The 17,884-nt window shown below is 40.0% G+C and overlaps 1 protein-coding gene and 1 long non-coding RNA gene across 4 annotated transcripts in view; one reads left to right on the forward strand and one right to left on the reverse strand.

Moving 5' to 3' along the window:
* The window catches only part of LOC130917637 (probable ATP-dependent RNA helicase DHX34), a 71,193-nt gene extending 56,512 nt beyond the window's left edge, over window positions 1-14,681 (forward strand). Inside the window, exons 14-16 of one of the 2 annotated variants that reach the window (XR_009063505.1) lie at window positions 9,283-9,427; window positions 11,218-12,604; window positions 12,675-14,681. Coding sequence is in view for 1 of the 2 variants with exons in the window: in XM_057839237.1 (XP_057695220.1) it covers window positions 9,283-9,427; window positions 11,218-11,351 (279 nt within the window). In the remaining variant the exon portion in view is untranslated. Of the gene's footprint in view, window positions 1-9,282; window positions 9,428-11,217 lie in introns of both variants that reach the window. The other variant, XM_057839237.1, reaches the window with a different exon arrangement.
* A 103-nt stretch (window positions 14,682-14,784) lies between these two features.
* LOC130917816 (uncharacterized) lies at window positions 14,785-16,500 on the reverse strand. 2 transcript variants are annotated; one of them, XR_009063518.1, is made up of 3 exons: window positions 16,220-16,500; window positions 14,929-15,023; window positions 14,785-14,842 (listed from the first exon to the last, which is right to left on the reverse strand). It is a non-coding gene; the product is annotated as an uncharacterized LOC130917816 (long non-coding RNA). The 2 variants fall into 2 exon arrangements; XR_009063519.1 differs by lacking the exon at window positions 16,220-16,500 and adding an exon at window positions 15,840-16,081.
* Window positions 16,501-17,884: the final 1,384 nt, after the last annotated feature.

Here is a 17,884-nt window from a genome sequence, read left to right on the forward strand (position 1 = left end):
GGTCGGCTTTGTGACATGTTAGTAGCGTGGGCTGAATTAAACGCGCAGAGAAAAAAATCCGACAAGCGCAGGAGTCGAGAAATTGGGGAAGAGCTGGAGGTGTGCTCAAAATCCATTATTGCTCGCATATAACGCCACAGGCAGAGTGGGTGAGAGGGGCGGTCCCGTAAAGCCCCTAAATAACAGGGCGCGCAACTGAAAATGCCTTAATTTCCGGTAAAAAAGGCGCATTGTAAATGGGCTCGCTTCCGCTATCCAAACAGCTAAACATGAAAAGGTTCACACTCCGGATGTTTTCAGTAATCATTTATGTGTCTCTTTTCTTTTTTGTGAAACTAAAACAATGAAAAAATACATGCAATCAGCAACAATGCTGCAAATAACAAAAATGCCATCCATATATGCAAACACAATTAGCCTGTATTCAGTAGTTCTTAATTAGAAATATCAAACACATTTCCCCTCAAACATGCAACCTAAAGACAATATAAAGAGTGTAATTCTCAATTTGACAACAAAATACTCACAGACGTTGCTCTAAAGAACACAAATGCCACTCAAGTTGTGAGAGTGGAGCTGCCATGTAACACATTGAATCACATTTGAAGAACTTCCTATTTGCATTTTTCTTCTACTGTTTTAGAACCAATAAATAAAACGGCCACAAGATGGGGCGCTTCAGCAACTGATAAAGATACAACCGACAATAAACATAACACGCATTTTTTTTTTTTTTTTGCCATGCCCTCGCGTGTCACTGGTTAACTCTTCGCGTGTCAGTGCTGACACGCGTGTCATAGGTTGCCGACCCCTGGTTTAGAAGATAGATTGAAGTCAAGATTTTGCCGATTTAGGGCTACTTTAGATAAAAAGTTAATTAGGTTCGCTTGGAAGATTCACAACAGCCTACTAGGGAAGTCTTCTGCTTTAAGATGGCGGCTGTTTACTAACGCATCTGGTTTTCAATATTTCAATGTTGCTAACGCAGTCGAGTATGTCGTTTTGCATCTAGTTCTATATACATATGATATCTATTATCTCCAGTAAAAACGACGTTGACGTAGTTTGAAGCGGCTGTCGGCAGCAGTCAGGTATTCTTGTGTTTTTTATCCAGCGGCATGAGTTGAGCTAAAGCCGTTAGTTGAGCATTGGGATTACCCGGCTCTATTGCTGTCGGACTTTTCCGACCTCCGACTAGGAAAATATCATTGGAACGCCACTCGAACTGGGAGGTCCAAGTCGCAAAGTCGGAGAAAAAATAACTACCCCGACTTCCAAGTTGTTTCAATCTGACGTCACTGGACAAAATGGCGCTCATGAAAACGCATTTAATGATAACACAATAATGAAGTAAATCAAGTTTATTTGAGACGCCATGTATTTTTTTCTCATACAGTGAATTATCTTTGTTGTGCTATGTTTTTATATTGACGATCAGCAAAGGATGTAACTAAAAAAAAGGCAGTTTGCAGTGTGGGCTATAACGCAGCCGTCGTTTTTCCTCTACTATTTGATCGCTTATAGCAGGGGTGGGCATTACGTCGATCGCGATCGACCAGTCGATCGCAACGCTAGTGTGGGTAGCTCGCAGCATCAAAAAAAAAAAAAAAAAAAAAAAAAATTTTTTTTTTTTTAAATGTACATAGTTAATTATGTTATGTCAGCAAACATAATTTACCGTCCATTTTTTATTTATATTTTTTTAAATGTACACAGTTATTTGTGTTTTGTGAGCAACATAACCTCATACGTTGCTCACAAAGCATAATTACTGTAACTGTACATTTAAATGTTTTTCTTTTTTTTAGTTCACCCTCCTCTCTTAAGGTAGGGAGGTTGTCTCATTTAAAAGTAGATCTTGGAGCAAAAAACTTTGAGCACCCCTGGCTTATAGGAAGGCAGGTTCGCAAGAGGTCAAAATGTCTTTGGATGGCCAAAATAAAAAACACCTCGTCGCAATCAGCCATCTTTGTTGTTTACATTTGCTTGGAACGCTTGAGGTCAGAACTGGTACCATCCGAGTGGGATAAATCCGACTTCCCACTTCTCTGGAATGCAGCATAAAAGTGTTGGACGGTGCGGCTTTACTCACGAGAGATAATGGCTCGTCATCCAGAATGAATTCTTCTTTGCTTTGGGACTGTCGAGTGCCAGTTTGTCACGCATAGCAAAAGTTTCTGCCAGTGTTAGTTGCGTAGGACCTTTCTTTTTGTCTTCGGTTTTCTTAACATACTCCTTATATTGTTTGGGGTGGTATTTCGCTAAATGCTTGATTAGGTTGGTTGTATTAAAACTTCTTACAGCTTTACCACCACGCTTGACTTTATTGTGGCATATGTTGCACTCTGCCTCTTCGTTTTTGTCGTCCTTTAAGGTGAAATGATCCCACACAGCTGACATTTTTACCGATAAAGTCTCTCGGTAAATTGGGAGACGGTAATGTAGTGTGTTGAAGGAGTGCCGTAAAATGCGGACCGGATTTTAGGGAAACCAACGCAAAAACTGGAATGGATTATGTATATCAGTGCGCTGGAAAACCCGGACCGGATTTTCAAAAAAAAAACTGGATCGGAAGTCTGGATCGGAATTTTTCTGTGTCGGCCGATCCGATACCGATGCGCATTTTTTTGCCGATATCGGCGTCCGATCCAAATATCGGATCGGGACATCTCTAACGTTGTATCCCAAAAGGTTATCGATATGCTCCTGTTAAGAATGGAGATGTCGTTTTAAAAAGGTGTCAATTAAAAAAATTAAAAGGCTGCCATTGACGGTGCTCTACGTCCAATACATTTAGACTGGGAACGTTCGTTCATTCAAAACCAGAGCATTGACAGTCATTTAGTCCAATTTTCGGGGCATTTACAGGTCACTTGCTTTTCATTTTAGGGCATTTACAGGTCATTTCCTGTTGAGTTTGAGTCACTGCCTATTCATTTGGGTGATTCCCAGGTCACTTTCTATTATGTAACGCAAAAACAAACGGCAAGTGACCCATAAAATACCCCCAAATCAACAGGAAGTAAATGAAAATCAACAGGTAAATGACCTTAAATGGCCCAAAATTACTCATTGCCTGGCATTGGCTGCTATTGACGGCCATAGACGTTCAATCCGTTTGTTAATTCGCTGCCACCCTCCCAGTTCAAATGGATTGGACGTCTACTAGTGATAAACTCATTCCAGTTCGCAGCAGAAGCTTGTTTTTCTGTTTATTAGTTTTTTCAGAATATCCTAGAATGATTTCCTGACCAATGTATCGAAAATCGTTGTATCGCTATATCGTCAGATCATCGTTATTGCAAGTTTTGTATTGCAAATCGTATCGTATCGTGAGGTACCGAGAGGTTCCCACTCCTGTTCGAGACGATTTGCTAAAAATTTCCCAGATTTACTAGTATTATTATGCTTGAAATTGGTATATCGTAGTTGTTGTCGCAGAAACTAAGGTTGTTTTTTTTTTTAGAGAGAGAGAGGGAGAGCGAGAGAGAGAGAGAGAGAGAGAGAGAGAGAGAGAGAGAGAGAGAATGCTGTCAAGCTGTTTAGTATTGAAGAGTTCCTTTTTGGTAAAGTCTGTCAGATTTTTGGCATCCTTATCCTACTTATACCCTAATAAAGAATCATTACTGCGCCAAATTGGCGCTGTAATGATGATTGAATGATTCTCTTTGCCTGCGATCGGAAGCCATTCATAATAAATGGGAAAATTAATATGTGTCATATACTAGTACAGGTATTTATAATTATCATAAGGAATGTAGTGATGTCAGGATGTGTATTATGATGGACTGTCATGGATGTCATCAACAGATCATGTTCAATGCAGTCTATATCAATTTGTAGCAAAATTAATTTCAAAATGATTGAATGCATTTTTTTGGAAACCATTGAAAACATTTCACATGGATTTAAGATATTATCAGCTAGTGTGAATACTTGGGTAACAACAGTACAAAACGTCAACACTTTCCAGTGTGTAATTAGTGAGGGGGGTTGCATAGTGAAATAGGAAGAAAAAATAGAATGCGTTGGTGGGAAAAGAAGGTAGTGTATATAAGCGCCAGTAGAAGAAAGTGTTAATTGAAGACATGCGTGATTCATAGACTAATTAGTATTCATGTGACATGTGTATATATTTATGCGTGTCTTAAATCAGATTCGATTAGAATCACTTGAGCTCTGTAGCCCCGTATTGTCATTATACAGTTGTACAGTGAAATTATGGAGCATCTCCCTTTACAGTGCAGGACAAGTAAAATCTCGAAAGTGCCTTGCAAGAATAAAAGTATAAAATATAAATAAATAAGGGCTGTCAAAATTATCGCGTTAACGGGCGGTAATTAATTTTTTTAATTAATCACTTTAAAATATTTGACACATTTAACGCACATGCCCCGCTCAAACAGGTTAAAATGACAGCACAGTGTAATGTCCACTTGTTACTTGTGGTTTTCGGTGTTTTGTCATCCTCTGCTGGCGCTTCGGTGCGACTGATTTTATGGGTTTCAGCACCACATGAGCATTGTGTAATTATTGACATAAATAATAGTAGTATAATACTAGTTTATTTTTTGATTGAAAATGTTACTAATTTTATTAAAACGAAAACATTAAGAGGGGTTTTAATATAAAATTTCTATAACTTGTACTAACATTTATCTTTTAAGAACTACAAGTCTTTCTATCCATGGATCGCTTTAACAGAATGTTAATAATGTTAATGCCATCTTGTTGATTTATTGTTATAATAAACAAATACAGTACTTATGTACCGTATGTTGAATGTATATATCCGTCTTGTGTCTTATCTTTCCATTCCAACAATAATTTACAGAAAAATATGGCATATTTTATAGATGGTTGGGAACCAGGATGTGAGCTATCCTTCAGGATGTTTAGAGCTCTGCTGAGGCATCGAGAGGAGTATATGTCCATCAAGGAGGGGAGAGGACAGCCAATGATCCTCTGCGCCGTCTTGACTGTCCTCTGAAGCCTCTCCCTGTCTGCAGCAGTCCAGCTCCTGTACCAGGTGGAAATGCAGTATGTTAGCAGGCTCTCAATGGATGAGTGGTAGAAGGCCAGCGGCAGGATCCTATCTAGCTAGTTCTTCCTGAGGACTCGCAGGAAGTGCAGACGCTGCTGAGGTTTCTTTATCATAGCTGTAATGTTTGCTGTCCATGAGAGGTCATCTGAGATCTGGACTCCCAGGAACCTGAAGGTGTGGACCCTCTCCACACACTCACCGTTGTAAAGGGGTGGCGGGTCGGTACCATTCCTCCTGAAGTCCATGATGACCTCTTTGGTTTTGATGGTGTTCAGGGCCAGGTTGTTGTCTGAGCACCAGGCTGTGTGTTTGTGGACTTCCTCTCTATAGGGTGCCTCATCTTCCTGTGAGATCAATCAACCACTGCGGTGTCGTCAGCTAGGCCTGTCGCGATAACAAATTTTAGTGTGCAATAATTATTCTCATAAATTATTGCGATATGCGATATTATTGTGCCCCCCCCCCCCAATTTTTTAAACCAATTTACAATAACACAGTGCGAATACAGTATATATTAATAGATGAAGTACACCCATTTAAACGCGATATTTACTCTTAAATTCAAATATACTCTTTAAGAAATCACAAATTAAAACAATAGACCATACCTCTTAAGTAAAAAAACAACAATATTGATACCGCACAGAAACACAGAATAAATAAAATGCGTTTAAAAAAAAAAAAAAAAAAAAATTGCACTTAACAACTTCAGCATTTAGAAAAATGAAAACTTTTCCCGTCATAGCTTCTGCAATGGTGTTCCATAGGGATGCAATGATACAGTTAAGTCATGGTTCGGTACGAATTTTGATACGAGGGACACGATTTTCGATCCGATTCAATACATTTAATGCTCTGTAAAAAAAAAATATAACAATTGTATTTTTTGTTTTTTGGGGTTTTTTTTTTGCTAACGAGCAAAAATTAAATTGCCATCATATAAACATGCATTTTAGTGCATAAAATTTATGTGCTTACTTCTTACTGATATGAAAAAAAATTGTATAAAAGTGCTGAGAACAATCTTTACTGTTTGTAAAGTGAGGCAGGGCACACCGTTGATTGCTACAGCTCTCTTAGTAGCTAGGTTTACTACATGAGCAAGACATCCTATTTATGGTCCGAATCCATTTGTGTCACGTACTGAATTAACAATATTTGCAACATTATCTATAGTCACTGGTATGGATTGATTTGGCCTTCTTAACCTCATGTGACAAATGACAGTTTAGAATTCATCGATGTAGTATATGGACTACATGTCCCATAATCACTCTGGGCTCACGTAGCCAATGGCATGGGAAGTAACACATCTAGTTTGCCATTTCCTGATATCTAGTGTGTGCGCGCAACCGCGCATTAAAAAAGTTAGCAAGCGCCGCTGAAGTCACGTCTGCTCATTACTACACAACACCAGCATATGAGGGCTTTCATATACTGGACGAGTTTGAAGCACAGCACTCTTAATTTCATTCAGCTGTTCGTTGTCAAAGTGAGTTTATTCGTAGCAGCCAAGTCGGTAACAATGTTTTGGCGGACTTCGTTGTAAATATCCAGCGTTGTGCCGAAAAATAGCCGCCCCGCGTGAAATGTCACTCCTGACGGGAGCGCCCACACGTCAACAACACCGGCGCGCCATAGATGGTCCACAGTCACTCCGGAGCACTGACGCGGCCGGTATACGTTGAACAATAGGATATAATGGGAACAATTGGCTCCGGCGCTAGTTTTTGCCGGACCTGGAACGAAGATGCATTTTGCGCAGTTGGTAACGAACTTTTAACAGCACGTCTGCCGCACGCGCACACACACGTGCACGTGAGGCGATAAATCGCAGCGGAAAAGTTCCCGCCTTCATTTTTATATATCGCGCGATAAATGGAATTATTGCATATTGCGACAGGCTTATCGTCAGCAAACTTGACGATGGTGTTGGTTCTGTGGATTGGACTGCAGTCGTAGGTGTAGAGGCAGTACAGGAGGGGGCTCAGCACGTAGCCCTGTGGTGAGCCGGTGCTCAGTGTCCAGGTGGAAGAATGGTGGGGGCCAAGTCTCACAGTCTGGGATCTGTCTGACAAGAAGACCTGGATCCAGGAGCATATGAGGGGGGGAGGCCCAGGATCTCCAGTTTTGTAATGAGAATATCCGGGATGATGGTGTTAAATGCAGAACTATATGTCAGGTCAAAGTTGGAAAAGTCGATGGGGACCAAAGTGCGACCAGGAGACGGAAGTGGAGTGGAGGGGTTTTATTAAACTATGACTGCGGCTGTGGCTGCGAGGGCTTGGTGGGTGGGTGTCCTGATGGCAAAAAACAAGATTAGTCAAGAGTTCAATGAATGATCGTCAAAAACTACAGGGGTAGTTGGCCGATGTACCAATGGTGACTGGTGGAATCATCTGGCACCTGCTTGCTGCCCAGGCCGCGCCTTATAAGCAGTGTTGATTGCGATGAGCTGCAGGTGCACTCCCAGGTCTGCCACACCCAGCCTGCCAAGGTTGAACTCATGCCACATAAAAACAGGAAGTGTAACAATAAAAGCCAGTAGAGGGGAGTGTGAGCTAGGACCATCACACTATAATCCACAAAGAGCATCCTGGCATAGCTCTGCTGCTGTTCCACGTGACTCGGCACCATGTGCAGACCTCTGGTGATGGCATTCTCTGTGGATCTGTTCACCCGGTATGCAAACTGGTGAGGGTCGAGTGTGTGTGTGTGTGGGGTGGGGGGGGGGACTGTCCTTGATGGGCCGGAGAACCAGCCTCTCGAAGCACTTCATAATTATTGGGGTGAGGGCAACAGGGCGGTAGTCGTTTGGGCCAGATACCGGTGTCTTCTTGGGAACCAGGATGATGGTAGCGGATTTCAGGCAAGTTGGGATGACTGCTTGGGACAGGGGGGGGTTGAAGATCCTGCAGAAGATGTGGGACAGCTTGTTTGCACATGCTCTGAGTACTTTCCGTGGTATTCCGTCCGGCCCCGCAGCCTTCCTGGGGTTCACTGACTGTAAGACATTCCTCACATAAGGCTCCTCTATGGTAAATGGGGGGCTGCTGTGGCCTGAGAGGCGGGGCTGGAGTGGGTGAGGGTCGCTGTGGTGATTCAAACTGGGCGCAGACGCAGTTCAGTTTGTCCACCAGAGACTTGCTCAGGTTTTAGTTTTGCTACTATGTTGCAGCGTTTCAGCTTGACAATAGCCACTTCTTCAGTTTTCGGCAACTTTGGTAGCATCTACCCAGTCTTTAACTCACGGTTTTGGCTAATACTCAGCTCAACAATGGTCCTCTTAGCTTAGTTTAGCTAAGCTAAGCTAAGTTTAGCTTAGCTTAGCTTAGCTTAGCTTGGATGGATGGAAATATGTAAGTAATGGCTTCCTATTCTTCACATTAGCTTTCATTACTAATTTCCATTTACCAAGTTATCATCCAGCCACCCTCCAAAACCTTCAGTCTGTCTATCTTCCGTTCTCCATTCAGCCCACATACTGTATCTACTTTCACATGGCTCTAATAACAATTTAAGCTTGTCCAACTTTATGTAGCTACTTGATGTAGCTTAAACTCCCTCTGAACACTTGTCAAAAACAGTCAAGACCAATACTCCAGTCTGCTTATGTTCCCATTAAAATATCCAACGTTTGCAAAAGCTATTGTTCAAAATAAACTTATGAAATACTCTGTAGTAAGGTTCAATACAGTAGAAAGCACTGCTGAGTCTTACCGGACTTGAGGCATGCAAAACAAAAGAATTGAAATGAAAAAATTCATCCAACTTCATTAATTAAATCAAACCGATCCAAATTAATAGTCATTTGGAATCATTATTATAGTGATTTAGTCAGTTATAAATATTGTCAATATTGTGAGAGCGCTAGCACTTCTTGGCTTCCGAATCATAAACCAAGACCGCCCTCTTGTAGCTGATTGTTTATGCCATGGTTGGTCAATGTAACATTTCAGAATATGTAAAATTATATATTTTAACATTGTTTAAGTCGCGGGCTGAGTCAAAGTATGAAAAAAAAGTGTGTCTGATAGTCCGGAAAATATGGCAATTGTTGGACTGTAAGGCATACCTGACTATAAGCTGCAGACAACAAATGTGATCGTTCGATCGCTGTCAGCCCTATCAGTCAAAACGGATGGGACGTCTTGTGGCAATGACACTCTGCAATCGCTCTGTGAGATTTTACACAACTTTTGCTATGCCAGCTCAAACATTTTTCCATTGTTACTCAGGATTCCAGGGACCTGTACAGCGACTGCCTGCGAACTTTCTGGAGCTGTCCCAACTGTGACCTCTACATGCCCCTCACGCCTCTGGAGCGAATGCAGCATCAGACCACCTGCAGGCCAGCAGGTGAACTGCAGGCTCAGGAGGAAGGTGCGCCTTTCTTAGCAGATACAGTCTTTCAATTGTTTATTGATTTTTTTCCCTCCAATGTGCCAGCACCTTTAAAAATTTCTGTTGAGCTCAAGACTCGGGGCCCAGATCTGACCCAACACATCATTTTGTGTTGTCGTGCTTAAAAAAATAAAAAATATATAAATAGAATATTTATTTGAAATAAATAAATACAAAGTTACCGTTTTTCTTTTTTGTTTTTCTGTGAAAGAAAATTCAAAAATATCGTAAAAATAAATAAGGTTTAAAACAAAATAATGCAGTTTAAAGAGACGTTGCTTTTATGTTTTTAATTAAATGTCAAAAGAATATTAAGAGGCTCAAAAAAGAGCAAGCATATGGACAATTTTTAGGTCAATAATGTCTCTGAAAGATTAATCTACTATGAAAAGTTATAGAAATGAATAATAAACAAAGTCTTTTTTTTATATATATATATAAATAAAGACATAACATAGAGTTTATAATATATGGACGGGGCGCAGGGCCGATTCATAGGGGGCCTATCTCCATCAAAGCTCACCGAGTGGAAACGCAGAGCTTTTTCCGTTGAAAATTTTTGTGAATAAATGCTTAAATCCCTGAATTCTTTATAGATATGGACGTAAAACAGTCTCGATTCTTGGTTAAAAACAAAAAACACGTGCAGTTAGCATTTATTTTACGTGAATATTGCAAACTATGATGCTAGTCAGTAAGCAAATTAGCGCCCACCATATCACAGACAAAGAGCTTTTTCCGTTGAAAATTCTTGTGAATAAATGCTTAAATCCCTGTGTTCTGTATTGATATGGACGTAAAACAGTTTTGATTTTTGGTTAAAAGCAGAAAAACCGTGCAGTTAGCATTTATTTTAAGTAAATATTCCGAACTATGATGCTAGTCAGTAAGCAAATTAGTGGCCGCCATATATAAACAAAGAGCTTTTTCCATTAAATTCTTGTGAATAAATGCTTAAATCCCTGAATTCTTCATAGATAAGGACGTAAAACAGTCTCGATTCTTGGTTAAAAGCTAAAAAAAAACCAAAAAAAACGTGCAGTTAGCATTCATTTTACGTAAATTTTGCGAACTATGCTGCTAGTCAGTAAGAAAATTAGCGCCCGCCATATCACAGACAAAGAGCTTTTTCCGTTGAAAATTCTTGTGAATAAATGCTTAAATCCCTGTATTCTGTATAGATATGGACGTAAAACAGTCTTGATTCTTGGTTAAAAAGCAAAAAAAAAAAACGTGCAGTTAACATTTATGTAAATATTGCAAACTATCATGCTAATAAGAAAGCAAATTAGCGGCTGCCATATGTAAACAAAGAGCTTTTTCCATTAAATTCTTGTGAATAGATGCATAAATCCCTGAATTTTTGTAGATATGGACGTAAAACAGTCTCGATTCTTGGTTGAAAGCAAAAAAAAAAAAAAGAAAAAAAAGAAAAAAGACGTTTAAAAAAACATTAAGCGGGACAAAATGGATGGATAGATAAAGAAAAAAATATTGTTTTTCCTCTTTTTATTTAAAATTTTACATATACTGTATTTGAAAATATGTGCTATTTAGAGGCTCAAGAAAGAGTATTCAGACCATTCAACAATTTCTCTAAAAGATTTTTGAATTCTTAAAATACTTGTCAATTCATTTGATTATCGATTAGGTGTTGATTACTGTCATCATGGTACAGTAGCCCACGTGGTAGTTAGCTCACAAAGTGGATTAAAAGATAAGTATTTGAAGTATTACTTATTAATGCATTATTTTAATCTTTTTGTCAGACATCGTGAAGCCCAAATCATCGTCCTCCACTCTGTGCCGGGTCTACCACTGTGACGTCTGCGACCAAGACTTGACGCTAACGTCCACGGAGATCCTCAAGCACAAAAGGCAGCATATATACTCTGCTAAGTAACTCATTCACTCAACTCATTTTTTACGAGGAGCACAGTGGCCCCCCAACTTAAAATTTTTGGGGCACAAGCAGAAGATTCAGGGGCGCACACTGTAAATTGACATGCAAAGTTTTCCTCAAATTTTCACTGTTTAACCGATAAATACTTCATAATAAATGCATAAAACTACAAACTTGTGAATCTATAGACAACTTTCCTGAACGAAAATTGGGCGGCGCCATCTTTGACATTTTTTGCTACGGACTTCCGGTTTCGACAGAACAAAATGAAGTGCGGTGGAAGTAAGCAGTGTGTAGGCAAAGTTAAAACTGCAAAATTAAACCAGAGGAACCCACGGAATCTCCAAAAATAGATTTAGCACGACGTAGGTGAGGCTCTGGGATTTTCTGTGCTGTGCCTGAACTCCTAGAAGCACCTATAAATTAGGGTTGGGAATCTCTGGCATGAAGTCGATTCGATATGTATCTAGATACACAGGTTACGATTCGATTAAAAAAAAAAAAAGATACATTTTTAAGGCAGAGCGATTCGATACAGTTTAGGAACGATACGGCTTGATACAGTGTGAAAACGATACGATAGTAAACATTTGTTGTCTGTGCTTACAGTCCCTGACAAAAGTCTTGTCGCTTATCCATTTTGTAGAAACAGTTGCTAATAACCCGACTTTTAATTATTTAATTGGTTTCAGAAATGACTCATATGAAAGCTAAGACCCTCCCAAATGATGTTGAATGTACAAAAATATATTTGTTTCACTGAAAAAAGATTTATCATTTAATGAAGACATTAAGGTCAAATTTTGGCAAGACAAAAGTTTTGTCACCTACAGAACGTAGTGTGAAAATTAAACAAAAAATGTACTTCAAATACAAAAATATGTTACATAACATAAGCGAATTAAGTAGTGATGCTGTGAGATCCAAATTTAATATTTTGTATGACTTCCATGGGCTTGAAGGACTGCATCCATGCGGTTCGGCAAGGATTCATACAATTTATTTATGCAGTCATCAGGAACATCAAAGAAAGCAGTCTTGCATGCCTCCCAGAGTTCATCAACATTCTTGGGTTTCGTCTTCCATGCTTCCACTTTCATCCTACCCCAGACATGCTCAATGATGTTCATGTCTGGTGACTGGGCTGGCCAGTCCTGGAGGATCTTGCTCTTCTTTGCCTTGAGGAACTTTGAGGTAGAGGTTGAAGTATGCGATGGAGCACCATCCTGCTGCAGAATTTGTCCCTTTTTATGGTTAGGCATGTACAAGGCAGCTAAGATTTATTGATATTTTAGACTATTTATGTTGCCTTCCACCCTGCAGATCTCTCGCACACCCACATTCTGGATGTAACCCCAGACCATGATTTTGCCACCACCAAACTTCACTGTTTTCTGAGTGAATCTTGGATCTGCGCGGGCTCCAGTAGTCTCCACAGTCGCCGCAAATATTGCAGGAGACCTACTGAACAAAAAAACAAGACTTGCTGAATGACCATCATTTTGTTGGATGGGATCGATAATAAAATAAAACTCATGTCACCTTATCGTCTGTCGTCTCTGTGTTTTCCGTTGCATGAAACTCAAGATTTGTTGTACGAACACAAGGATGGGGGTACTATGGACAATTATTTTTCGCCCATTGTTATGAATGAATGCGGTTGGTTGTAGAAGCTTTTTTTTCCTACAAATGTGCAGTTGTGGACGTATTTATTTTTTCCTTACATATTAGGGCAGGATCCTCGGTTTAAAAAAGGAAAAAACCCTTCTAGGTGTAGCAGGGGTCGCGTTAAATGGGAAGTTCAGATTTTTTGACATCAGGCTTATTCTTCGAGTTAGGGGGGGGTTAAATAGTCAGTGGAGTTGATTTCAAAATATTCCGTATCGTTTGTTAGTCTTCTATTATTCTTCAGGGCTCCGGAGTGGCTATGCTAATGCAAGTCAATATGGCCAATTAGCATGCTCATGAAAACAACATATGCACGTAGGAGAATCACCGATGACGCATGCAATCAATAGTGTTGGCTATGTTTTCAGGATAAAGTTATTAAAACTTACCATTGTATGTCAATAACTGCAGTAAGAACAGCAACATTAGTAATTCAGTTGCCGTGCAGAGAAGAGAACGAGCTGGCTACGCGGAGGGATATCACATTGGTCTTTTCACCGCTTTATTATTTTTTTCTTTTTTGTGGCAACGAAGCGACTTCCCGCCCCCAAAATGCAGGGAAGAATTGGGGCTGAACTGTTTTCAGAACTCAATAAATGGTTGCAAGTGAACACCAAGACTTTTTCCCACTTCTCAACAAAGGTGTTCTTGAAACTTTTTTCTTCGTAGACAAGACCAACTGGAAAAAACAGGCAGATATCATTGAGGTAAGTGGATTCCTGCATGCTTTATTTTGTCGCTGGGCGAATATTCGTATACTCTAAGCATAGTTCCACTTCAGGAAAGCAGCTATATCATCTCAACAATAATGCATTGTGAGAGTAAAAGCATGTCAATATAAAAAGCAGTAGCAGTATGGCAATTATTTACAAGGATGTGCCTAAATTATCACGCAATATGTCAAAAATTAAAAACATAAAACTGACATAGGCAAATGTGTTGAACATAACTTCAAGTATTATTTCATGTATTTCAATTGCCGATGATTGTCCCCTTAGAGCACTTGATTTAAAAACTTGAAGTTACGTAATTTGCGGACTATAAGCCGCTACTTTTTTCCCCCCTCATTTTGAATCCAGCTGCATATAGTAGAGTGCTGCTTATGTGTTGGGAATATTGAACATGTGTCCAAGCTAGAGTTCTGTAACTTTTTTAAATAATATATTTAATTTTTTGATCTATCACATGATGATTTTGGCACTTTCTTTTTTAATCACCCTGTATTATGGTTTTGTTGTTTTAGGCAACTCCGATTGGTGGCATATAGGGTTGTTCTTGAGTGGGCGTTGAAAGGCAAACATCTGGGAAGAGGCCAGCGACGTGTTCTTCCATCATGTGTCGTCTCCTGCATCCGTGACAAGTGCACTTCTGTCATTGGGAACTACAATGGTTTTAGGGAAACTGAAGATGCTTTGCAATTATTCTAAGTACAACTCCTACATACCCAGAAACTTTTGATCTTTTAAACCTTCACATTTCACAAATAAGACTATATGTGTGTTTTTTTTTTTTATTATTATTATTATAGTACATTCAAAAATATCTATTAAAAAGAAAAAAGGAAAATGTCAGCCTAATTATTTTTTTAAATCTACTGACATGTAAAATGACTTTCTTTATCAGGCCTTTTGATGCCTGGGGAATTGTAGTTGGAGGCTTGAAATAAAAGTCTGGATCAGCAAACTTCACTGATGAACCCTGCAGTCTTTCCAGGACATGCGCCACCAAATTCTGTCAGAATGTCTGCGTTATTGGCTCGTAACTCCTCCGGGCAACCCATCTTTTTGTTTGCGTTGGAAACTCCAAGCTGTATCTCAAAGTCCCTAATAGAGTAAATTTGATTGAGATATGTACACATAAGAAGGATAGACTGCAATTGTTAATGGGAAAAAAAGTTGATAGAGCCTACCATCAGCATTCCTCGCTTGCTGGCGCCCTTGCCTTCATGGAGTTGAAAACAAAGTGGAGCCTCTTCTGGGTGTACATAAAGCATCTCCAGGTCACCTAAAGATCACAGTAAAAAGTAGTTTGGTAGATGTGTCATGATAATATGCCTGTGTTGTAGACACAACCGCACCACGGAATAAGGTAAACCCTAATATCAAAAAAAAAAAAAAATTCGCGGAATGTCATGTTCAGCAAAAAAGTTTTAGAATTATTTTTTAATTTGTATTTAGGAGCACTGTTCAACGCTTTCCCAAAGACCAAATCGGAGATTACTTCTTGGTTTATTCCTTTATTTATTACAAGCTAGGTAGGTGTCACTTATCTAAGGACATAGAAAACCAAGTTATCACTCTGTAAGCTCAAAAGGTTTCTTCTCAATTTTTCATGAAAGTGATAAAGTATTCCAATATCCCCCAGTTCACTCACAATCTTTATTATAAATAACCCTTCAATAACTGATTGGCTGAGGTGTCTGGGGCGAATAGTAAAGGTAATAGTAGTAGTAATAACAGTATAATTAATAGTAAAGTAAATAGTAAAAAAAAAAAATTTGTATGTTTGACATATTGATTACCGGTGTTTACATACTACCGACTACTAGTCCCAATGAGGAAGAGTCAGAGTACGTGTCTGTGTGTGGGAGTGTGAAAAAAACGGCGGTTGCTCACGCACATAACCTACGAACGATTCGTAAACCAAATCCAAACCCGAAGTGGAAGGATTTACTGCATTCGGGATGGTGATCTGGAAATTGACTGTACTGTTCCCCTTGTGTGTGTGTGTGTGTGTCTGCGTGCGTGCGTGCGTGCGTGCGTGCGTGTGTGTGAATGAACACAAGTGTACAGTCATCCAAACTCCATTCAAAATGAATACCGGAGTCGGGAGGTAGCGTCAGAGCTCCAGGTGCTTTATTGTGCTGCACTGTCGCATCCAAAAATGAATCGGAGTGAAAAGACGATCCCTTCGAAGGTACAAACAACACAACCAGCTCTCACCAAACGACGGATTGACTAAAATACTACAAAAATGGCAGCCACAGTACTTCCTTCCTGTCAAACGGCTGTTAAAATAATAGCACGAAGGAAAAATGCACTTCGTGAGATATTGGACAGAACATTGACGTTTGTTTCAATTTAAAAACGCGAACCATAAATGTGCATGGCGTTTGTTACAAGCCTCACTAACGCAAGCTGCAGTATCGAGGTGTGCATGCACATATATGTGATATACTTTCATATATGATTTTTTTTTACCTGTTTATCGGAACGGAAGCTCTTGAAGACGTTTGGACACTCTAAGGCACAGCAATTGGGTAACAGGAGAGGATACCGATGAAAATGGGCGCTGCAAATACTCCAAAGCAGTACTTTTCCACCGGTGTGTGTGTGTATGTCATATCCAGCAGAGTAACCACATTTTATATCGTTCCTCGTTCTTCATAGTCAGGCGGTGGAAACTTTCCTTTGTCCATTTCTTCTGTATGTTTCCACAACTTCTAAAAGCACATTTCACCATTTTGACGTCCTTCCGTGAACGCTCTGCATAGCAGACCAAGGTGAATATGAGTGGCCACAGCACTCCCCTCTATTTTGGTGCCATTACGCATAGAAAAAAATAGTCCCGCAGAATTAAATGAATTTCGGCAGTTTGGTGAGACATTGTTTTGGCTGCAGGGGTTTCTTGAACATTGGGCTGCGTTTTTAATTTATTTGACTATGTTAGATCTGTGAATATCGTTTTTTATTAGCATGCTAACTGGCCATATTGACTTGCATTAGCATAATCACTGTGGAGCCCTGAAAATAATAAAAGACTAACAAACGATACGGAATTTTTCTCAATCAACTCCACTGACTATTTAACCCCCCCCCCACTCGAAAAATAAGCCTGATGTCAAAAATTCTGAACTTCCCCTTTAACCGAATATTTTCCGTCGTTGACCGTTTTTTTTAAAACGGTGACGGAAAAAACTGAAGTCCATCCTTCATTTTGACAGGTTGCAATTCACACCCCAGACCACAGGATGGCGAGTGAGCATATCAATAAGGTATTGTCTCTCTTGATGCATGACGTCGCTGGCCTTACTCGGAAAAATGTCCGAACTAGCATTCAGGTGTAGCAAACACGGAAACGTTAGGAAGCTTTGGAGAGCATTGTCTAAGGCTACGTTCATTCTACAGGTCTTAATGCACGAATCCAATTTTTTCGTGTTTTTCCGACTCGAGTCAGGCATTAACTTGACGGTCTGAACGGGACAAATCGCATAGAAGTGGACCATTTCAAATCCGATCTGGGTCATTTTTTTATGTGGTTCAAATCCGATCTGGGCCACATTTTTCCAGACCGTCGCGGTGGTTTGTACCGTCCAGTGTCCCAAATCCGATTTCAGTTGTGCGTTATTAGCGCCTAGCTTGCAGTGAACACGGCTTTTGGGGAAGGGCCGGGCTTGACAACAGTCATAAAAAAATTAAAATGGTTTGAGGATAAGCATGAGAATGATCGGTTTTCTCCCTGCTCTATGTGAGCTATATTTCAACATTTCCTACACGGCCGAGAGTCGGGAGAGGGGTCTGGCTGCAGCCCGTCTTGGAGAGTCAGTGCAAACTGCCCGTATGTGTGTGTGACATGCACGGACAGTGCGTGCATGCTATTTATCCATATAAACTGTGGATATAAGCCTAAACGGGGATTATTTATGTCTGTTATTTGTGTCCTCCTTTTGAAAAGCAAAATATGATAGCCCTGGAATGACGGATGACTTGTCATTTGTTTTGATGCTTCTGCGCACCGGCGCGTGTCGGACTGCGAATTAGAGCGCATGCGTAATACTTGAATGGTCTCAATGGACAAAGGCAGTCTGAACGGGCACGCCAAAAAAACGGATATGACAAAAAAATCGGATTTGTGCATTAAGACCT

The sequence above is a fragment of the Corythoichthys intestinalis genome, chromosome 6, assembly GCF_030265065.1.
Source record: "Corythoichthys intestinalis isolate RoL2023-P3 chromosome 6, ASM3026506v1, whole genome shotgun sequence".
NCBI lineage: Eukaryota > Metazoa > Chordata > Actinopteri > Syngnathiformes > Syngnathidae > Corythoichthys > Corythoichthys intestinalis.